General features: G+C 36.1%; 3 protein-coding genes across 4 annotated transcripts; 1 reads left to right on the top strand and 2 right to left on the bottom strand.

The window, feature by feature from the left end:
* Nucleotides 1-2,499: 2,499 nt before the first annotated feature.
* On the bottom strand, nucleotides 2,500-6,057 carry LOC136067389 (uncharacterized). Of its 2 annotated transcripts, none has more exons than XM_065773156.1 (2): nucleotides 2,984-6,057; nucleotides 2,500-2,867 (listed from the first exon to the last, which is right to left on the bottom strand). In XM_065773156.1, the coding sequence occupies exons 1-2, from the start codon at nucleotides 5,673-5,675 to the stop codon at nucleotides 2,794-2,796; spliced, it is 2,766 nt and encodes a 921-aa protein (XP_065629228.1). In that variant the 5' UTR covers nucleotides 5,676-6,057; the 3' UTR covers nucleotides 2,500-2,793. The 2 variants fall into 2 exon arrangements, with proteins under 2 accessions (XP_065629228.1, XP_065629229.1); XM_065773157.1 differs by having other exon boundaries at nucleotides 2,967-6,056.
* A 4,081-nt stretch (nucleotides 6,058-10,138) lies between these two features.
* On the top strand, nucleotides 10,139-11,704 carry LOC112038803 (protein BZR1 homolog 4). The gene is made up of 2 exons (XM_024071662.2): nucleotides 10,139-10,891; nucleotides 10,988-11,704. Exons 1-2 carry the CDS (start codon nucleotides 10,574-10,576, stop codon nucleotides 11,432-11,434), a joined length of 765 nt encoding a protein of 254 aa, XP_023927430.1. The 5' UTR covers nucleotides 10,139-10,573; the 3' UTR covers nucleotides 11,435-11,704.
* Nucleotides 11,705-14,567: 2,863 nt separating this feature from the next.
* LOC112038830 (DNA-damage-repair/toleration protein DRT111, chloroplastic) lies at nucleotides 14,568-21,890 on the bottom strand. The gene is made up of 2 exons (XM_024071686.2): nucleotides 20,760-21,890; nucleotides 14,568-15,264 (listed from the first exon to the last, which is right to left on the bottom strand). Exons 1-2 carry the CDS (start codon nucleotides 21,624-21,626, stop codon nucleotides 14,968-14,970), a joined length of 1,164 nt encoding a protein of 387 aa, XP_023927454.1. The 5' UTR covers nucleotides 21,627-21,890; the 3' UTR covers nucleotides 14,568-14,967.
* Between the last annotated feature and the right edge of the window lie 1,796 nt (nucleotides 21,891-23,686).

Below are 23,686 nucleotides of genomic sequence, written 5' to 3'. Positions count from 1 at the left end.
GCTCAGTTACTGTTAAGCACAAAGTTACATTTAATGCATAATTGTTTCATACTGTGTTTTGAGAATCATTTTGGTGTCTTCCTTTTTCCCTCATTGCAATCTATTTCTGCTTCCTCCCCCCACTGAATCCTTTGAGACTTGCACACATTTTTCCAAAATCCATTGGCAGGTTTATTAGCTGTTGACTCACTCCTTTGTGAGATTGCATCAGGCTTGGTAGCGTTTAAAGTTTGGATCCAGCTTGGTTGGAGTCATAGTGGTGTTTGAGCCATATGAGCATCTGCCATCTGTGACAGTGGTTACAGACATCTAGGCTTCTGAATTTGTTTCTTCCACTAGCTTGTCCAGGTGTTCTATTGTTATGACTTATTAGGCACATACTGCCTACCTGAATTCTCCCTCTGGTTTCGGAGGGGGTATATTGCATAATGGGTATACATTCCTCTCACATAGATATGGATCTCCCCTTTGTTGTGTTCACCCCCACATGAGAGAGGTGTTGCATATACATTACTCGCTTTTAATTGGAAAAAAGTAAAATGTATTTCCTTCTAAGTTTATGTATTTCGCAACAGATTTTAATGCATTTGTACTCCGTATGAACCGTGGAGTATTGTTCAAATTTCTGTTAAACACATCAATTTCAACAATGGAGCAATCGGTTTTAAACAAATTATTCCCTTGGAAGTTTTAATCCATTACCAATATGGATTATGGAATCCAATTTGTGCACTTGTTAACTCCATAATTCATTATGGGTCAGGCTTGTCTAATGTCACGTTTGTTGTGGAGTCCTCCAAGTAAAATTTGTCAAAATTGACACATAAATTGCTGTGGCAGCAGATACTGTAAGCTAGAGGTCATGGTACAAACGTTCTAGATCTCTTTGAAAATAGTTTTATATGTTAGTAATAATGTAGAAAGTTTAATTCCGTCTAACTAAACATCTGGTACTCTCCATGGTTGATGGCCTTTTGCGTGGCCAAAGGAAGATTCTGTTATGCTCTTTCAAGAGGAACTTTGTGAAGGAAGCAAAAGTTGCCCAGTTTTCTGGTTATGTGTTTGAGCATTCAGCTTATTATCACGGTGAGCAGAGTCTTGTGAGTACCATCATCAGAATGGCACAACACTATGTGGGACTGCCCTTTCTGTACATTTGACACTTAGTTTATCCTTTTCAGGACCCATTTGTTATGAACAGAGTAATTTTTTAACCTTTACTACATGTAATTTTGTCCACAAGATTCCAATTTTCTATAATTTGTTCTCCACAATATGCGTATTTTATTATTGGATAAATACAGTTTAAATGTTGTGCATAAAAAAGCCTGTGTCCTTTGTACTTTGAGGCAAAGTAATAAAATTTAGGAGTTCACTCCTATAAATTCTTAGTGTGCTATGCAGAGGAAAAAACAAAGGCTGTTAATGGGGGAAAACACTGTAATCTCTGTAATTGTGTGTATTGTAGGCCTTAGTGGCTGAATTTTACAAAGGCAAAACCTGAATGAGTTTTTTAAGAGAGGGAGCCTTAGTGTGCTTCGTACTTCATGGGAAATAAATAATTTATTTTTGTGCTGTGCATGTGTATATTCATAAAAACTATTGTTTAGTTTCATTGTGTGACTGTTGATTATTGTAAGCCTTAATGGCTGAATTTTACTAATGTGGAACCTAAGCGTTTTGTGTAAGAGAGCCTTAGTGCCCATGTGGTAATGTGGTTTGAAACTGCAATTTTTTTTTGGACAAGTAAACAATTGAAATTAAAACAAAGAATGTAGTTCTCCAACGTCCAAATGCAACGTAAAGGTGGCAATGTCCAATTGCACTTTTTCAAAGCAAAGCTTTGAAATGACAAACGACATATAAAACATATAAAAGATAACTACACTAACATATAAAAGATAAAATAGGTCACAATAGCAGAGAACTTGAGCAATACGAGCTGTTTTGTTGGAGGGAGTAGAAATGATTGATAGCTTAAACAATATCTACCGAGTAACAAGTTAAGGGAGGCCAATAGCTGTTCTGTCACACTATTAAAAACAAATGAGGAGTAGAAGGGGCAAGAAACATATTTATTTTCTACTTTTTCTATGTTATTTGCAGTTGTATACACAATTATTGGTCTATGAAATACATATGAAGCACTTTGTCTATCAGACAAACGAAACCAATCCAATACCCCATTATGAACTATTTCAAATAAACAAAAATACATTAAGATTCACCATAATCGAAAAGTAAAACACTAAAATATTTTCAATTAACATCTACCAAATCAGCTAATATTGCATTAAAATAGCAAAGATAAACCATAAATCAAACACTCTAAAACTCGATTTTTACTGGGAATTTTTTTTTCCCCTCCCCACTATTTTTTCCTTCTCCCACCTGCATTAAACCCAGATCCACAAACTAGGAACTTCTTTTTCCTTACCCCACGAGCGTAATATATATATATATATATATATGTATATATCTATATGTTTCTGCAACCACTAGTAAAAGGGAGAGCACATGAGATTAAGCAAGTTACTGTTCATGGGCAATACCGTTGCCCTATGCTGTACATACCAAACAGATTTAACCTCTACATAAGGCACACAAATAAAAACACCATTACTAGCTATCATTGAACTTGCCATAGTACTATCATTTTCGACATTATAGGCAAACGTTGCACAACACAACTAATGTAACGAGTACAATGGATAACAAATAGTTCAATTACAACAACATTCAGCCATAAACATAATAACAATTGACTCGATACAACATAGTCTACATAGTCACCTAGCACTTGTCCATATTGAAGATAACCTGAAGTCCCACGTACAATGCCATTCCAAAATCGAGCCTCCGGTCGCCTGACAAACATTGTTGTACAGTCGTTAGTTCCCAAATGCGAAGAGTAAAAACCAAATGAAATTCTAAGCATATTATAAAAAAACAGTGACAACACTTGCCTAGTTTGTAACGTTACCACTTGTCGAAGCCCCATGGGAACTGCTTGTCAAAGCCCCACGTGAATTGGGACATCTTCTGCGGTTATGCCCCTCTTCATGACACACTCCGCATCGCTGCCTCGGTTGAATCTCCCTCAAGTCCGGATCTTCCCTCTGGCTTCCCCGTTCTCGCCGTACCCCATCCATTTCATTCCTTAATCTTGACTTCACAGGACGACCTTTGGCTCGCAACAGCTGTGGGTCAGGCACCCACCGTGGTCCGCGAACGTCCCTCCACAATGACTCTGACAGTGGCACCACAAAATGATGTGCATATGTGTCAGTGGCGTTCTTCAAACTGTAACATGGGTCAATATAGGTTGTGGCATTGAGGTGCAGACCTTGAAGAACTTTAATTGCATGTGAACAAGGGATCTTAATGTTTTCCCACTTTCCACAACCACATGTTCTAGCAAATATGCGCACGTCATGACTGTGGTTTCCCCCTCCACCTCTATGGTCGTTGTACGGGGTAACCACTTGATATATACCAAGTTCATGATTAAAATTCCTCACAGTGTGTCCTACAATTTTCTGCTCATTTTTGGTATAGATCCCCATTGCATAATCACTCCACACCTTACCTTGAGAGAGATCAGAAGTAATTAGTTTATTTCGATCGTGGAAATATGCAACAAGTTTGCACCAAATGAACTCAACCATTGCAGCAATGGGCAAACCGCGGGCACCTTTAAGTACCCCATTAAAGCACTCAGAGATATTGGTTGTCATTGCCCCGTAACGTCTTCCACCATCATGTGACTGGGTCCATTTCTCCGCATCCAAACTCACTAGATATGTATATGGCATATAGCGTGTAATATTGGGATCATCAGGTCTTACACCCCTCAACATATTAATCTCAACATCCTTAATGGTTTGCATTATGGATTCAAATTTAGCTTCATTAGTCGCATATCCAGCTTTCAAAGCCAATGCCTTTAGAGTCGGGTCATCAAAGTGTGTGTTGAAGTTGCTAGCAACATGTCGAAGGCAATATCGGTGAAATACCCGTTCTCTTCCGTCCTGACCTCTAGGCCACTCTCGAATGGCGGATTTGATACCTTTATGTCGGTCAGAAATAATACAAATGCCATCGGTAGGTATGACATGCTCTATCGCAGTCCTGAGACACTCTAAAAACCATCCCCAACTAGCCCCTGACTCCTTGTCTACAACAGCAAAGGCGAGAGGCAGAACCTTTTGGTTAGCATCGGTTGCCATTGCAATCATCAACACCCCTCGATATTTACCATACAAATGAGTCCCATCAATACTGATCACCGGCCTGCAAAATCTAAATGCAGCAATGCATGGAGCGAATGCCCAAAATACATAGCGCAGTAACGTAGTATCATCTATGCCCCTAGGTATGGTGTAATAGCTGTACCGGGTACCCGAATCCTGATCCAAGTATGCCAACAACAACTTTCGCAACCTCTGGTAAGACTCCTCCCAATCCCCATATATCTTAGCAATTGCCTTTTGTTTTGCGTCCCATACCTTATAGTAAGAAAGTTCATGGTTATACTTAGTATGTATGATCTCCCATAGCTCATCAATAGGAGTAGTGTGCTTTTGTCGCAATTTCCCCATAATTTCTGATGCAACAAAATTAGAATCCATCATTTTACCGTCTCTTCGCCGACCAAAGGGTATACAAGTATGTGGACCCACATAAGATGTGACCATCCACAAACCATTAAGTTTATCCTTCTTGAATGCCCCAACGTACCACTTACAGTTGGTGTCAATGCATGCGGCGCACAATTTAGTTGTGGTCGACCTGCGGATAATAAAATGTCTATTATCACTTGCTGCGTATATTATCAATGCACGCTTCACAGCCGCTTTATTTGCAAAAGTCAACCCTTTACTAAAATGCATCCCATCTTCCCAAGTAGAAACTAATGGTATCTGAAGAGCTGAAGGATCAACCATATTTTCCCAAGTATTTGCGTAAAAGGACTCGCTAGGAGGTGCATAGGCAGTAGTCGTATTTGTATCATACTGGACGCCAATATCATCGTCTGCATCACGTTCATCATGGTTCTCCATATTTTCCTCTTCAAAAATGGGAACAACTTCATGGTCATCCACATCGTACTCAAAGTCGCCTCGGTCAATCCTCTCTTCGTACTCGTCCACATCATCAACATTTTCACCATCATTCATAGCATGATCTTCGTCTTCGTCTTCCTCTTCTAAATGTGTCTCTTGAGGGTGGACGGTTTCACCAGTATTGGCAACATGATCTTGACTGGGGAGCGTATAACCTGCCATTGTATATTCTCCCATTGTATACTCTCCCATTGTATACCCTCCCGTTGTATGATCTCCCATTATAGTGCATCCATCATCTAGGGCTGTAAATTGTAAAGACGTCGTTGTTTGTTGCACCGTCTCAGTATAAACTTCTGCAAGCGCCTCCAAACTTACGTACAACTCAGCAGCATTTACTTGGGGCATTTTCTGGATCCTATTAAACATCATTTTTACATGTTTGTCTTCTGTGATTGCCATATACCCGTAATTTATCCGTTCATGAAGGACTTCTTGTGGGTATCGATAAGTAATCTTTATGTCATACCAAGCACGGTTCAAATTCAATTCCTCCATTATTTTCCTCTTCAAATCATTCAACGTCTTCAATTTACGACGTATCATCATATAGTAGCATTCGATACCCTCCCCTCTAAATGGGAATCCATCAATCCCTCCAGGATTGTCAAGAGGTCCACCGAAATATACATTTAACTCAATATTTTTCAGAGATTGTGAACCTATTAGAGAGTCAAGTATAATATGTTAGTGACATATTTTTCTCTCTTTCATTTAACATCAATTACAAAAAATTTTCTATCTATATATTTATAAAATATACGACTTTTAGTAGTCCTATATTTTACTAGTTGTATACTCACCCCACATCACATACACGCACACAATCATTATCATTTCATACTAACACAAAAAAAAAAAATAATAATAAAATAAAATCTAAAGACAAAAGTCATCCCATTGCAAAATTTCAAATCAGCTCTAACAAAAATATAAATAAAAAAATCAAACCAAACAACAATATAATCATTAAAAACCTAACAATACAAATAAACCAAGAATACATCTTAAATATATATCAATCATTCTTTCATACCCAAGCAAAAAAATGAAATCAGAGTTTAGAGAATAATATTTACTCTAATTGATGGGATTTCAGTGGTTTTATCACATTACACGTTTATGTTAAATGACTATTTTATTTTCTTATGATTTATATTAACTTGGACCGAATTGGACTGGATGGACCGAATGGACTGAAGTGGACCGAAGTGGACTCGATGCACCAAGGTGGACCCAATAGACCAAAATGGACCGAATGGACTAAAGTGTACCTATAGGACCGAAATGGACCAAAAAGAGTGAATGACCAAACTCGACTGAATATACCGAATGGACTGAAGTGGACTAAAGTGGACTGGATGTACCAAGGTGGACCTAATAGACCAAAATGGACCGAATAGACTAAATTGGACTGAATGCACTAAAGTGTACCTATGGGACCGAAATGGACCAAAAAGAGTGAATGACCAAAGTGGACTGAATGTACCGAATTGACTGAAGTGGACTTAAGAGACCGAAGTGGACCGAAGTGGACAAAAAAGAGCAAATGACCAAAGTGACCTGCATGGACCAATGTGGACCAAAATGGACCAAAATTGACTAAATGGACTGAAGTGGTCAAAATTGGATTGAAATAGATCTCAACGTTCTTAAATTATTTAATACTTTTTTGTAAGGGGCAGCTCTTATTTTTTGGAGCAACATTTGATATTTTTAGTAGATGGCAAAACCAAAATGAAGCAATTACATCACCAAATCAATGATTATAATTTCATACTCAAGCAAAAAAAAAATATATATATATATATATATAAATAAATTAAAGACCCTTACACCAAACAACAAACAAGAGAGTGAGACCCTTACCTGACATGAGGATGTGCTGGGATTGTATGAGAGTGAGAGGGAGAGTGAGAGAGGGAAGACTCAGTTAAGCTGCTTTGAAATTAAGCAAAGGTGAGTGAACATGTAAGAGAAAAATGCAGTGAACATATGAGACAAATGAAGTGAACTGAACAAGGACTAATGAAGTGAACTGAAGGACTGAGAGACAGAGCTGAAGTGAACTTCTTCACGTGAAATTGTTGCTCTTTAGGAACACATGTAAGAGAAAAATATGAGACAAATAAAGTGAACTGAACAAGGACAAATGAAGTGACCTGAAGGACTGAGAGACAGACCACGTGTCAGTTGCTGATCACTGTTAGAAAATCGAGTTTCTGAGACTCGATTTCACTTTTATCAAACAGACTCTCTAAACCTCGAGATCTATGTGTCGTAAACGTGGCATATCAAGCTACTAAAATCGAGCTTTTAAGGCTCTATATAAAAACCGAGTTTATAAGACTCGATTTCCAGTAGGATACTTTCCACGTCAAAACATAGAAACCGATTTTTAAAGGGTCGATTTCTGACCGAAAATCGACCCTTTTAGGCTCGAGATGCTATTATCTTATATACTTCGCAACCGGGCCAACTAACTATAAAGTTTGATTTTGGAGTTTAGTTACCCAGATTCCCCCTTGTTAAGGTTGTATACTCGTACTAATGCGGGTCAATTTAATCAAAAATAAATAAATAGAAAAAAAGACATAAAATCAACCCCACAATTTATTTAGGGGAAAAAAAACCTAAGATATACAATGCATGGTTGACCAACCCAATCCAATCCAATTTAAGTTTTTTTTTTGGTGCCAAGTTAATTATTCATTGAAAAAAAATGAAGAGTCCAACATTAAATTAACCATATTTTATATTGTGGGGCCAAAAATCGGGTAGCCTCGGCCCACTTCAACTCAGGCCCAAATGGCCCACGCCGAGGACGCATGATGGGTCCGAGGATGACCCTATCCTCGGTCGTCCGAGACCTCGGTACGGAGAAGGATAAGCTTTGGGCAAACTGTCACCTCGGCATTGAATACGTTCACCTAACCCCTCTGGCAGCATTAATGGAGATATAACCTCTTGGTAGGGCGACATCGATCAGGGTGAACCACTTGAGCACGGATATGACCTTTGATGGGATAGGCTGTCAGGAGGAAGGCTAATAGATGATCAATAGGAGGAAGAAGAGAGGGATATATAAGAAAGGTGAGCAAAATGTAAATATGGGGGGGGGGTTTTGGGGAAGAGTTTTTGGAATGGGGGAAGAGAAAGCCTCCTCGGCCATGGGCCGAGGAGCATCCCCCAGTTGTAAATTGTTCTAAGTATTTTTTTCTTCAATAAAAGAAAGGAGTTCATGCTTCGTGAGCGCCGGTCAGCACCTAAACCTTCGATCCACTCTCTACAAATTCATTGTTCTGGGTTCGTTGGGCCTTTAACTCATATCCTTTGGGCTTGGGCAACAAAAACAGACCCTACATATATATATATATATAACTAATTATACACCTAATTTAATCTTTCTTTTTGTATAAATACGTATGATCTAAATCACCTTAAAATTGATCTTGGGATAATATGTGGCATTTTATGAACTATGTAATATGCTAGAAGCAACATGTGGCAACTGATTAGTTTCGTTTTAGTACCTAAAAAAATGATAAATTATTGACCAAATTGTAAGCATATACATGTTGATTAGGATCAAAAGAACTTCTTGAAACTATATGATAGAATATTCAAAATAAGAAAAAATTAAATGAAATTATCAATGTTTAAGTTAAATATAAGCTACAATATAAAGGGCTTTAAAATAAAAAATAAAACCTAAAAATATTAAAATACTATAGCTAAACATATGATCTAGAATTTATTTATTTATTTTTTTGTAGTAAAGGATCTTCAAATCTTAGTGTATGTAGAATTGTAGCCACACATAGTACAGGTTACATGCTAGTTGATACAATTTTTATATATTTTATTTATGTTGCATTATATGTGACTAGTTTTGCTTGTTGCCTCTCATTTCTCTTCGCACATGGTATACTCAGTATATCTAATAATTTTCTCATCAACCTTATTTGATATCTCAAATTCTCACATGAAATCTTGGGCCTTTGGATGTTTGGGTGAAAGAGTTCTTTTATTTGTCACGACAAAATCTCATAATATTTTCACAATAAATTAAAAATGTCAACCTACCATAACTTTAAATAAACTAAAAATAAATAGAATCACTGCAATTTAAAATAAAGTTATTATGATAATTTATTGTACATGCACATAGACTTTCTCTTGAGCTGATTGAGCTAAAACACTAACGCAAAATTATGTAATTAATTAATAAGGCTAAAATGAAAAATTGACCCTCTAACTTTCTTCAGATTTTATTTTAGTCCTCTAACTTTACTTCCATTCATTTTAGTCCCCTAAGTTTCAAATTATTCAATTAAGGCATTTCCGTTAACTTTTGTTAAAAAAAAAATTTTAAATCTGGAAAATATTTTTTAATCATTAATTGAATTTTTTTTAATTTAAAAAATTTGAAGAAAAATTTATAAAATTGAAAAATTAACTACAACATATAACAAAAGTTGATAGAAAAATCTTAATTGAATAAACTTGAAAGTTAGAGGACTAAAATGAACAAAAATAAAATTAAATGACTGAAATGAAATTTAAAAAAAGTTAAAAGGTCAGTTTTATATTTTATCAAATTAATTATTACTAAGATATATGACCTAATTAATTGATACAAAATTAATTCAATTTTCTAATCCGAAAGCTTTGTAACTCATACGAAACTATTTGATGTTTTCAATAAAGATATACAAAATTCAAACTCCCCTCTCTCACTCTCAAGTGTCAATTATCAAATTATCTACCAAAAAAGAAAAATAAATTTCATAATCATATCTCCCTTTCACTTAAATTATAACAAACAGATGCCAGTTGTGATAAATTAACTAGCACATTTTAATTAAAAGATTATTTTTTTTGGTAAGGAAAACATAATTAAAGCGGACTAAATATAATCTTTGATTTAGTTTCGAAGGGGCCAATTAAACTGAGTAAAAACAAATAGAGTAACTAATTTTGTCAGAGAAAGTAAAGGCACTCTATAATATGCTGATCTTGAGCAATGAGTAAGTCTATCACTTCAGCCGCCAAGCCCACCCGTCGTCCTCTCTCTTTCTCTTACCAGTTACCAGTTACCACTTCCAGACTCTATCAATCAATCCCAATCCCCCTCACGCGCTAATCTCAGCGCGTACCTCTCCTTAGCTCTCTCTCAAAACCAGAACACGCGTTTGTGACTCCTTCACCTTCCCCGTCTCATGCAAAACGAAGAGAAGAGAAACAGTACATATCATCAGTACACCACAAAATCAAATAGAGAATCTCCTTCCCTCTCTCAACACATCACAACCGTAAACGTGTCACTCCCACACCCGTCCGATCTCAAACCCAAAACAAAGCCAAGACCCTCCCTGCCACCACTGCTACAAAAGTAAAAGAAAAACAGAAACAAAGCAAACAGAGACTGAGAGAGAGAGTAGAAGATGAAGGAAGCAGCCATGGGAAATGCAGTGGAGGAAGCAGAAGCTAGTGGGACCCATCAGGGAAGGAATATGAAGAGACCAAATGGTGGCAGTAGTTTGGGGAGGACAGAGAGCGAGAAGGAGAAGACGAAGATGAGAGAGAGGAACAGAAGGGCTATCACCACCAAGATCTTTCAGGGCTTGAGGAAACACGGCGGTTACTGCCTTTCTCCTCGCGCCGACATCAACGAGCTCCTTCGCCACCTCGCCAGTGAGGCTGGCTGGGTCGTCCTTCCTGACGGAACCACTTTCCGCTCTTCCGCCACTTCCTCCTCCAATGTATGGTAGCAGCTGCAAAGTTTCTCTCTTTTTTAGTATTACTTTCTCACCAACCAAACAGTAGCTAATGCAGTACTGTGTTTGTTTTGTTTTAAGGGTTTGAGTTGCTGTGCTATGTGTGGGACCGGGATAACGAGCAACAATACGACGCCGTGCAGCTCTGTTGTGATGGGTGGTGGGGGTGGTGGAGGAGAGTACTGTGCTTCAACCACTGCGTCGCCTATAGGAGACTCTGTGTCTATGTCTATGTCTATGTCTGTGTCTATGGTGAACAACAACATTAACAAGATTGGATTTGGTGGGTCCACGAGTAGTTCGCTGCCCGAAGGTGACAATAGTCCACTAGAGCTCTACATCTACGATAATGGGCTTCCCGGTGGGCTCCACCACCACCCCTCCTCCGCTTCTGGTGGCTGCGTTGGTGGGCCGTTGGTAATGGGACCCCAATATCCTCAGCAGCAGCAGCAAAGTCAGTTGTACGTGCAGGAAGCCATGGCTTCTAATCAGAACACGCCGGTGGGTTCGCCTCTGCGTCGCGCTTGATAAGAAATTAGAAAGTTGGAAACTTTTTTTGATTCTGTGGTACTATGGAGGCTGAAATTGGAAACAATTAGAATAGTAATGGAAAAGAATAGAAGAATAGGAAAAACAGGTATCGATGTGGGTTTTTCTTAATTTTTTTTTCCCTTAATTGATGAAGAAGAAACCCCCAGTTTGTTATTAGTAAGAGTTTTTGGATTAATATTACTATATCTCTTTCTCTTTGGCTTAGGGTTGTGGCTCATATTAATGGTGGAAAAAAAAAAAGTTATTAGGAACATTATTTATAAGTTATTAACAATTGATCATATCTTATCAAAATGTATTTCATTTTCTTTTTGAGGTTAGCACTAATCTTCTTTTTTTTCTTTTTTTTCTTTTTTGGTTGAGAAAATACTAATCATATTAAATGTTAACCTAATATTAAAAAAAAAAAATTATAAAAGAGAGATATATATATCATATCGGATTCAATGAAGTCATAGTTCTTACTTACTTTCTGACTTTAATATTCCAAAAAAAAGGAGTAAAGAAAGGATCATTGTAAAATGGTCACAGAGATGCAAGATTAATTGAAAGAGAATAAGATGTCCAAATTAATGATTAAGTGAAAGAGAATAATGTGTGTGTGTGTGTGTGTGTATTTTTTCTTTTCTTACCATTGGTTCCTTGATTGTAATGAAAAATTTAAAACAAGGTGGTCATATGTGTTTTTAATAAATATTGTAATGGTAAAGACAGGGATTACACATCTGGAAGTTAGTTGTTTTAAGAACTTTTAAAACTCTTGTAAGCATGTGCTTTATGAACCTTCAGAACTCATGGAAGAAAAAAATTCGAGAGTAAAAACAGTTGATATTAAGCATAGTAATTCCTCATTAGTATAATATTAAAGAGATAATTAATATGTATTTGATAAGTAATTTTTATGTATAAGTAAATTTATTTATATATAACAAGTAGTAGTCAACAACTAGTAAATTTATTTATATATAAATAGTTCCAAAATTTTTGAGATTGGTTGTAAATCCTCACATGTATTTTTTTTTCTCTATTATTTTATTCATTGCCATGTCCTTTCTCGTTATATCTATTAAAGCTATTTTTATCTTCATCAATCTTTCATTTTTTTTTCATCTTGAATCAATTCACTTGATTTCAATGACAATTGCTTCTCCTTTTTTTTTTTTTTTTTTTTAACCAATAGGACCTCCCCTACTTTAAGTGGATTTCTCATTTTGAATCTTACTTAAGTGGATTTCTCATTTTGAATCTTACTTTAAGTGGATTTCTCATTTTTAATCTTACTTTAAATGGATTTCTCATTTCCAATCTTTTCTATGTAAAACAAATTTTATATAACAAACTTAAAAAGTATATTTTATAACCTAATTGGTCTTCATAACAGTATTTTCCTTCCAAAAAATATTTATATATGTTAAAAAACAGTATACAATATTAAAATATCTGTTTGGACAGGTATAAAATATTGAAATATTTGTTTAGACAATTATCGGTTTATATTTTACTATCAATATAAAATTTGTATTATAGACTAAACAAATATGTACAATATTATATTTTTTTGTAAATGTGTACAATATTGTATGTTTAGTCTACAATATATTTTTTCAAACTAATAATTTTCCTATTTGTTTATTGGGGTACCTATTACATGTTCCAACTCGAACATATTCTCTTTAATTCTTTTACCCTCTGTTCTATTCATTTGTTATTTGTTATCATTTATAAAATTTGCTGCACGAGGTCGTAGTTGGCTCCCAATTTTATTTTTTATTTTAATTAAAGCGATCTTGTCTTGGAAATAGCTTCAAGATAGAACGAACGACTTTCTTGCTGTAGATAGTAAGAGTATACACAGTTTTCCTTGTAACACACTATCCCCTTGTTGGCATTATGAGATAGCGTCCAATCTGTTGTGAAAGAGGGAGAGAGAGAAGTTTGAAGCGTTAGAGAGAAGCCCAGCATGAATGGTAGGAAAGAGTGAGAAAAGAAGTCCAGTTGTGAGAGAGAGGCGTGAAAGAGAGAAGGAAGTTCTGTTAAGTGTGGTATAATTAGATAGGACTTATGAGTTTCAACATATTTACAAAAATGTTATTGAACAATGTTATTTGAAAACTGATAAAAAAAGTTCTTTAAATTTNTTAACTTTAGAACAAGTAGATTATTTTTTGGTACAATGTTGTCTAACGTTGCTAAGTGCTAATGTAATTTGCCTTTTCTGTCCAAAAAAAAAAAAAAAAAAAAAAAAAAAAAAATATTGCTTTTCAAAGTATTTAGCCAAAAGGGTAAGAAAGGTTTGGATCCAAAACAAAACTGAAACCACACTAGTTGACCACTGGAGCTGGAGAATTACTTTTATGTCCCTACTAAATTATAAAAAAAAAAAAAAAGTAACAAATTAGGAAGAAAAAAAAAAAAAACAAAAAAAAAAAAACAAAACAACCGAATATATGAAGTATATAAAAAAGCAAAAACCAATTTAACGAAAGTAGGAAATGAAATATATTAAAAAAAAAAAAGTTAACGGCTGAACAGAAAATGACAAAAAATAGAATAAAACACCAAAGAGAAAACCCAGTTTGCTTATCCAAAAAAAAAAAAAAAACACCCAGTTAACGTTGAGCAAGCTCAACTGCTGCTTTTGTCAATTTTTGTTCTCTCCAGTTTTCTCCCCAATTTGGGAAGAAAACATTTTGATGAGCCCGAGAAGAAAACACCTAAGTCTCACCACATTTTTTTTTCCTCTCCCCCTTCCAATCAAACACCCTCTAAAAAGTTTTCTTTTCTCATTTTCTCTCCAAAGTTTTCTATCCATCTTATTTCACCTCCAAACAAATACACCCTTAAAGAACTGATGATATCATCACTGATGAGCTGACGATATCATCACTGTCACATATATTTGGTTAACTATTGTTCTCAAATTAAAAGTTAGAAACTCAAAAAGAATAGAATTAGTTGAGTTATCCATCCAAAATAGTGATATTACTCCAACAACTAATCTCCTCACATTTGACAGAGGGAGATAGAGCTCTTAATGGGATTCCAACAAAATACATAAAACTGAAAACTAATAAATTCAATACCATTTGTAATGAATGCACAAAAAGTCTATCAGGAATAATTTTATCATAAAGCATTAGAAGTAACTTTTCCTTACACATCTAAGGACAGCCTTGATGATTTCCAACCTTGTTTCCCCCAACGAAATCATAACTTCGCAATAGCCATACTTTTTTCCTGGACACAATTTAACCACAATACACCATCAGCAGGCAAATTGTTAAAATAAAAGGCTGTCCATATGATTTCAACAATTTCCTTATGCAACTACTGTTTGCCTCTGTTACAAACATCACCTGGACCTAGTTAAGAGATGGAGAGTTGGTCCTTGATTTTGAATGCTACTTACAACACCACGCAACTCTCACACAGCAATGAAAATTAAATCCAAGTTGATCTATCTACCCTAGACAAGGGACATTTGAATTGGAACAAAACAGTCCATTAATTTATGTAAAGCCCGGGATTTCTCCTGGCATTGGAGCCAGCTCATTCTTGCTAAACCTCTCCTCATCATAGAATGAGCCTCGGACCACCCTACCTCCAAAGTATCGACCATCTAGGTCAACAAGTGCTTTGGTTGTTTCTTCTGGTCTCTCAAACTGAACAAAGATTCTGACTGCCTCAGTCACTGGAAAATTTGGCTCGGTTATCTCAAAAATGAGAACCCGAGTTACTGTCCCATACTTAGCGCACTCTGATCCTACCTCATCTTCAAGCTCATCATCAACCTCACCAGGGCCCACCTTCAAGAAGAAAGCAAACAGTTTTCTTTTTAATAAGTTTTAGCACCAAGGGGAGGGGAATAGGAAAGCAAGATAATTATCCATCCTCATCTTCATTTTGTTTGGTAAAGCATCACATAATAAAAAAGCATGAAGAAAACAAACGTCTGAAGACAATAATTTAGTATGATGACCACTAAGTTTATGTTTAAATATTGATTTATAGCTACTCCATCCAATTAGAGAGATTTTAATAGTGATTTAAAAAATATTTAATTAAAGAAAGAAAAGGAAGGAGATAAAACATAAAAGATACAGCCAATAAGAATGTCTTTGGGAAATATATCACAGCAGGCACTGGGGAAATCCTGCACAATATTTTTATTTTTTATTTTTTTTATATTATAACTGAGGGAGGGAGGATTTGAGCCCTAGATGTCTCCATTTGAAAACACCAGGAGAGCTACAATGCTCTTGGCCAAGATATTTAAATATTAGAGGGTGGAAGACAAATGACAGCCTGCATGGCCCATATAGGGTAACCAACATCAGAAGAAGCCAATCAATTTTAGAAAGTGAGGTATAATTGTCAACATAAAATTAACATTCTTGTGCTACAAGCAGTAATTGATGAGGGTTTCTAGCTGCGTTTTAATAATCTCCGCTTTCCAAAACCACAATAAAGAGTATACAGTTTTTTTTTTTTTTTTTTATCCACACCAAATTTTATGCACCAAGCATGATTAAACTATTATTGGTGATTCATGGTGTATATATGTATTATGTATGGTGTAGGAGTTCCAAGGAAATGCCTACAGAAGTGTTAGGTTGAAACTGATTCCAGGAGAAACCAATTTTAATAGATAATGGAAGTATATGGATGCTACCACTAGAATACTTCAACAATATACACTAATTCCCAAGGAAATACATGAAATGTAAAATGACCTAATGTCCTGTTTCCAACTCTTCCATTTACTCATCTATCCATATATATGTTTAGGAATGTAACGTTGCATTAAATTGTCAAGGAAGAGAATTTCATACTAAAAATAGGTATCGTAACATTTTTCTCATAACAGTATTTTAAATGTATATCATTTAATGTTCCTTTAATGTGATAAAAATTAATGTATTTAGTTTGGCAACAGCTTATATGTTCAGCAAATAAGAAAATAAGCTTTCAACAAAAAGGGTTATCACCTGAAGTAGTATTCTAGTAATACATTGAACTCAAAAACAGACAATCAAAGTAATTGGGATCGTCTCCAGAAGACAAATTCTTGATTCAATAATTATTGTTAAAGAAACAAATGGCTTGGACGGTAGAATGTGGAGTGGTATCCCTGGGGTATTATGTAAGCTAGATATTGAAAAGCCATACAAACATGTTAATTGGGATTGTTTGCAATTCTAATTGGAAAGGTTTGGATTTGGTGAAAAACAGCAAAAATTAATTTGGAATTGCATTTCAACCATTCGGTTCTCCATTATAGTATACGGTAGTTCAGACGGTTTCTTTAAAAGTTCGAGAGGATTGAGGCAAGGCAAAAATATTTTTGCACTTATATTTTGCCTAACATTCTCTAATTACCATCCAACCTTGTCTTCAACTTCATGTGATTCTACTCAATCCAATGTGCCAATTGTGTTCAAAATGGTTGTTTACAAAGCATTTTTCAGTGTCGGGTTCTTATTGAGGTTCAAGGTTGGAGGAGGCCATGGAGGAGTTATGGAATTTTCACACTTGCTCTTTACTAATGACACCAAAAAATTTTCCAATGCAAATCCAGAACAACTAGGGTACCTTTGATGCCTCCTCGTTTGTTTTGAAGCAGTTTCAAGTTTAGAAATAAATTAGGGAACCAGTGCCAGTGGGTGAAGGAAGACAGCGATAAAATTGAGTTAGCCTCAGTAGGGGGCCGTAAAGTAGGTAATTTCAAACGACCTTCTAGTTCTTCCTTAAAAATTGAGCAATTTGGAATGCCATTATTGATGGGAAGGCTTGCTGGGTGGAAAAAGTTGTACCTTTCAAAAGGTGGGAAGGGTCACTCTCAGCAAAAACGCATTATCTTCCCTTCCTAGGTATGTCATGTAACTCGTCACTATGCCAATTCATATGGTAAATAGGCTGGAAAAACCCCAAAGAGATTTTCTGAGGGAGGGACAGGAGATGCCTTTAAATTCAATCTGGTAGACTAGTATATAGCATATTCTCCATTGAAGAAGGGAGACTTGGGGATTCATAAATTGAGTAATTTAATCAAGCCATTTCAGGGAAATGGCTATGAAGTTTTGGAGTTAAGAAGAAGCACCTCTGGAGATGTGTTATTTTAGTGAAATATGGAGATACACAGCAGGTTGGTCTATGAAAAGTGTTAGAGAAGGGTGGAATGCTTTTCTATTATTATTATTATTATTTTTTAATAACATAGGGAACCTTTCTAGAGGAGACCTTTTGTCTCCTTTAACCAGTAAAACCTACAGGCAACCTAAATATATTAAATTTATTATTGGAAATGGCTCGTGTTCACATTTGGCCTGATCATGGTGTGAGGATTGCCCCCTCAAGGATCTCTTTCATGAGCAGTTTAGATTGGCAGTGGATAATAATACATCAATAGTACTTAACCAAGAAAAAAAGAGGATGCATCTATAGTCATGTATCTCACAGATAATCAAGGTACTTGGCAATGTAATCTTAAATTCACTTAGTTCCTTCAGGATTGAAAATTAGAGTATGTAGAGAATTTCTTTAATCTAATTGTATTCTAACTTTCCATCTACTCAACAAGAGGATCAGGTACCTTGGCGTTTTACTAAGAAAGAAAAGTTAGTAGTTTGCCCATGTTATGACATGAAAAGATCTACATGAATATGATTCCCATGAAGGTGCATTTTTGGGGTGCTAAGGTACCTTGAGAGGTTGCCTTTTTTACTTTGACAGTAACATTGGGTAAAATTTTGCAGTTGACAATCTTTGCAATCAAAATAGTACAGTTGTAGATTGGTGTTGTATGTGCAAGAGGGTTGAAGAGTTGAGGCCATCACTTTGATGGAGGATCTTCAGAAATTCAGCACTAAATTAGATTCTGGATGAGATCTTGAAGAGGGTTTGATGTTAATGGTTTAAGTGGATATAGGTGAATAAAAGATTGGATCTTTAATATGTTTGATGGCTTTGGTATTAAAAAATGAATAGAATGAGAGCAAAGGAAGATAAAATCTCACCCCCAATGTACTCGGCTTGGCACTTTTTCTATTATTAATAATATCCTTACGTTACTTATCAAAAAAAAAATTAAAATCAATCTCACTACAAATGCTATTGACTACAATAATGCCTCTATATAGGCTATAGCCTACATCCTTTCTTAGAAGTAATAGGACTCTATAGAACTTATTATAGACCTTTTTTACAGCCAAGGATAGACCATTCCAGAAAAAATGGAATCTACCAAATTGCCCTTATTCTAACAACTTAATTAAAATTGAACCAGCAACTTTCTAACCTAAAGAAACTCAATACTTAGACTCAATAATATCTAAAGTATACTATGAAATGTGCAGAGAAGGTCCCACATCAAAACTAGACCACAATTCTTGAATGTTGTGGAATTTAATCTTGTATTTTCTCAAACTCTTTATCATATACATTACACTTTTTATTTCATTGTTGAGACTGGGGCAATACCAATAAATTTATTAAAGTCATAGGCTTTTACAGCATTTAAGCTTGATCATTCTTTTGGTAGCCGTCCACCCTCTAGAAGTTAATGTAACAGTTCTAGTAACAACTAAACTTCACTATTGATTTCCATTAACGCCAAGTTCGTAGCTAATTATCACAAAGTAACTTGAATGATTCCCCCCCCCCCCCCCCCCCCCCGCGGCCCCTCCCACACACACACTCACAAAAAAGGAAATGTTTTTGCATTTACGGAAAGCAATTAAGGGTGAATACTAATAAGGCATGTATTACACCTACAAGAAGGATGAATGACAATGAGGATGAATAAACAGATACAAAAGGAACATCCACACATACCAACAATAAGGCATCAAATAGAAAATAAATACCAAGATTTCAAGAAATTCTTCAATATCTTTAATAGATTTTAGAGGCCAAACCTTCTGAATCCAATTACCCACAAGCTGGTTAACTAGAAATGAAAAAATATATGAAAAAATATGTAAGAAAGAAAGCCCAGTTCTCATCCTAGAACAACCACTGGATAAAAAGATGGTCCATTTGAATCTGCTTAGGCTTTGCCCAACTCATACTTAAACAAAAGAATAGCTCGATTTCTTTCAATAAGATAATCAACTGATAAAAATCTATCTAGCGCCACTAACATGTGGACGAGAAAGACCTTCTACGGCTCTGTATATTTCCAGATCAGCCTGGAAATACCTCAATTCCCACTAACATGTGGAGTAGAAAGACCTTCTACGGCTCAGTGTTGTCTGGCTGCATGCCCAACTATTAATTTATGACCTTAAAGCGTAATGACAACACTTGTGAACTACCACTACTGACTTAAGCCTTATATAAAGGCCATGGATCCTGAATAAACCAAAAAAAACGTTCTAGATATTGCCTAGCCAACATTATGCAAAATGAAATCTTGAAGACCATTGTAAACACTAGCTTGCCAACACTTTTTATCAATAGTGCTACACACTCACAGCTTAGAACATGATCATTACATGAATATGCTAAAGCCAGTGCTTTGAAAAAACTAATTATTTACCTAGGTCATATACAAATACCTTAGCGTAAAACAACCTAACTAGGCTAAAAAAATGGTCTATGTGCAGACCATCAAGGATTGGACTAACCCTCTGAACAAACCTCTACTCTGTTCACATTCAGATACCTTAGAACATGATCATTACATGAATATGCAAAAGCCAGTGCTTTGAAAAAAAAAAAACTAATTATTTAACTAGGCCATACACAAATACCCTAGTGTCCAACAACCTAACTAGGCTAAAAAAGGGTCTATGTGCAGACCATAAAAGATTGGACTAGCCCCCTGAACAGACCTCTACTTTGTTAACAAACAATTCTTATTGACAACTGCAAGTCAAAAAGGTGCTAACTTTGAATCTAAAACCCAATTGATGATTTACTCAACAACTTATACATCAAGATATAACCCTGTAAAGCAACATACTTAAAAGTTACTTTTAATCTGATGTAACTGTTATACAATAAGAACTAAACGAAGCAAATGAACAGAAAAGGACCAACAAATAAGCAGCACAAAGAATTGATATTTTCTAGCAACAAAAAATCAAAGTAACAACTGAATCAGAAACTACAAACAACCCAAAACGGATCAATTTAATTTTAGTACTGATTAGAAAGTCGGCTTTATTTGATAGCAGCATTAGAAACAAGCACAAAAATAAACACATACACTTCACTAAAAATGTGCATTCACATGAAACCAATTGAAAAAAAAAAATAATTGAAGTTCCAAGTAAACAAATTGGGCATATAAGCATACCATGTTTCTAAGCAGCAAAACCCGAGTAGGCGACCCATTAAAGCTGACGCCTTTCACCTTCTTATCCTGCTTCACCTCACTGGCATTGACAATCACCCCAGCACGCCGGTCCGTCTTCTTCGCCATCAAAGGAGTAGTGATCCCCTGTTCCTGCTTCCCAAGCCCCTGCCCCTCTTTCCACCCCATCTTCGCCATCATCCTCTGCGCCGCGGTCATTTGCCCGCCGGCTCCAACGCCCAACCCTACCGTCTCCGACTTCTCGATCATAAACCCGTCGGCATTGCTGGGCGGCGATGGTGACCGCCGCGGCACCGCCCCGCTCATCGCCGCACGCCTCCTCCAAGCTTCTTCTCCCGATATATTCAGCCGCGAATCACTGTAATCCCTCTCTCTTTCCCTTTCCCTTTCCCTTTCTCTCTCTCTCTCCTCCTTCTCCCTCCTCTCTCTCTCCTCCTCCTCCTGCCGCCGCCGATCGAGCTCCCTCCTCACCTCCGCCTCCATCGCCCTCTTCTTCCTCTCCCTCCTGTACTCCTCGTAGTCATTCGGCCTCGCCGGATCGTACTCCTCGATCACCGACGACGTCACCCCAACCAATGCCGGCTGCGCCGAGTCTTCCTGCATCAGCGATGGCATTGCCGAAGCCGAAAACGACGTCACGCTCTTCGGCTGCGCCGCCAGTGCCGGATTAGGGGTTTTGGGCTTGGTTTGAGATTTGAGAATGGTCTGCGGCGGAGCGAAGACCGAAGAGGACTTGCGGAGTGTCGGCGGAGCCATCTTGGCGCTGCTGGACCAGACAGTGGTGTTGCTGGGCTTGTCTTCGTCGGCCGAAGAGGGTGGAGGGAGGTCTCCATACAACCCACCTAGCATTTCGACACGCGTGGCTCTGGAAAACCCTAGCGAAATCGAAATTTTTTTTTTACACAGTCAAAGTAGTAGTAGTAGTATGATAATTAGAGAAACAAAGAGTTGGGAAATTTTTCATTGAAAAGGTGGGAGCTTTGGGTTTTGAATTATTAGAGATTTATGCGGCAGTAAAAAGTAGCAGGCTTGATTTGAATCGAATTGAGGGTGTGATGTTATGCGAGTGAGAGTATGAGATTGGCTTAAATTAGGGGTTTTTTTATTTTATTTTTTTCACAATGGAATTAAAGTCTGCCGGGCTTTTTAATTTATAACACTTTATTTACAACTTCTTAAAATTTTTATTTTTATTTTTTATTTTAATTTAATACAATTTTAGTAAAAAAGATATTCAATAAAAAATTAAATAAACTATTCTCAACCATTTTTTTTCCCAAAAAAAAAAAACAAGCACTTTTTTTTTAATTGGTCTTCCCTATGTTTTTGTATTTAGGTTTTATTCTCTCTTTGGATATCTAAACAAATCTTTTCTTTATTTTTTTTAAAGAGAAAATTTATAAAATAGCTTTTATTTTAACTGAATAAAATAGCTTCAAGATGAAAAATAATATTTATAAAATTTAAGGATGAAAAGTGTTTTATTCTATATGCATTACAAGGCTAAAAAGAAAAAGAAAAAGTTTATAGGAAAAAAAATCCTTTTAAAGTTTAAGTACATGTAGTGCAAGTCTCTTATATATATATATATATATATAATTGACAAAAGGAATAAAGTTTTAAGTAATTTAAGGGGGTAAAAAAACTATTTTTTTTTCTAAAATTTAGGTAGAAATCCATAAGCTTTAAAGACAAAATATCATAATTTCATAAAAATTATGATATTTGATAAAAATATCATAATTTTACAACATTTTCAAATTGACCTATAAATTATAGAATGTGGTAAATTCTTATATGCTAATTTAGACATGCTACAAAATTGTTGTGAACATTTTAGATAATTCTCATCAAAGGTGTTAAAAATGCTAAATGCTATTTTTTAGCATTTTTAACACCTCAAATCATAAAAACATACATACATCAAAGATGCTAAATGCTAAAGATTTTAGCATTCAACTATAGTGAGCTGTTATCAATAATAGCTCACTGTAGCTAGATTGTAAAAAAAAAAAAAAAAAAAAAAACTTTTTTATTCTCACAACTCCTCTCTTTTCTCACTTCTCTCTTCTCTCTCTCGATGGTTTTGGTCCGGCAATGGTTGTGGTCCGGTGATGGTGGTCTGATGGTCATGGGTTCGATGTGGTCTAATGGTTCGATGGTCATGGTGTTCTTCCTGGGTCACGGTGCGGTGTTACTGGGTCGTGGTTTTGATTTTGATTTTGGGTTACCGACGGTTGTGGGTTGTTAATAAGCTCATAGTGAGCGGACTCAAGAAGAAGTTGGACGATGCGAAAGGAAAGTGGGTGGAAGAGCTGCCTCATATCCTCTGAACATATCGGACAACACCTCACAGATTAACAGGAAAGACACTCTTTTCAATGACTTATGGAACTGAGGTCATTATCCCTCTAGAGACTGGATTCCCAACACTGAGAACAAGTTCTTTCACTCCAAGCAGCAATAATAGGTTGCTTGAGAAGAGCTTGGACTTATTTGAAGAGCGGAGAGAAAATGCCATGGTCCAATTGGCGTATTATCAGCATAAGATCAAGCAACAGTACAATGCCAATGTAATGCTTAGACCATTATCACTTGGAAACTTGGTATTGAGAAAGGTTTTGGGTACTGCAAAGAACCTTGCATGGGGAAAGCTAGTTACCAACTAGGAAGGGTCGTATTGCATCACCTTAGTGGCTAGAATAGGTGCATACTATCTTGAAGATCTGGATGGACATGTTATCCCACGCCCTTGAAATGTAAATAACCTACGAAGGTACTATTATTAATGAAAGTCTTTTCTGCCATACTTTTGTTGATAACATTAGTCGCTACATACTATTTTACTAAGTGTTAAACAGAACCTTAGTTATGTCTGGTCTCTCGGACCACATATTTTGGATAAATTA

This window comes from Quercus suber, unplaced genomic scaffold, assembly GCF_002906115.3.
Source record: "Quercus suber isolate HL8 unplaced genomic scaffold, Cork oak 2.0 scaffold_70, whole genome shotgun sequence".
Lineage (NCBI taxonomy): Eukaryota > Viridiplantae > Streptophyta > Magnoliopsida > Fagales > Fagaceae > Quercus > Quercus suber.
Note: the sequence above shows the minus strand (reverse complement) of the source record. Positions and strands in the feature narration are given on the sequence as shown.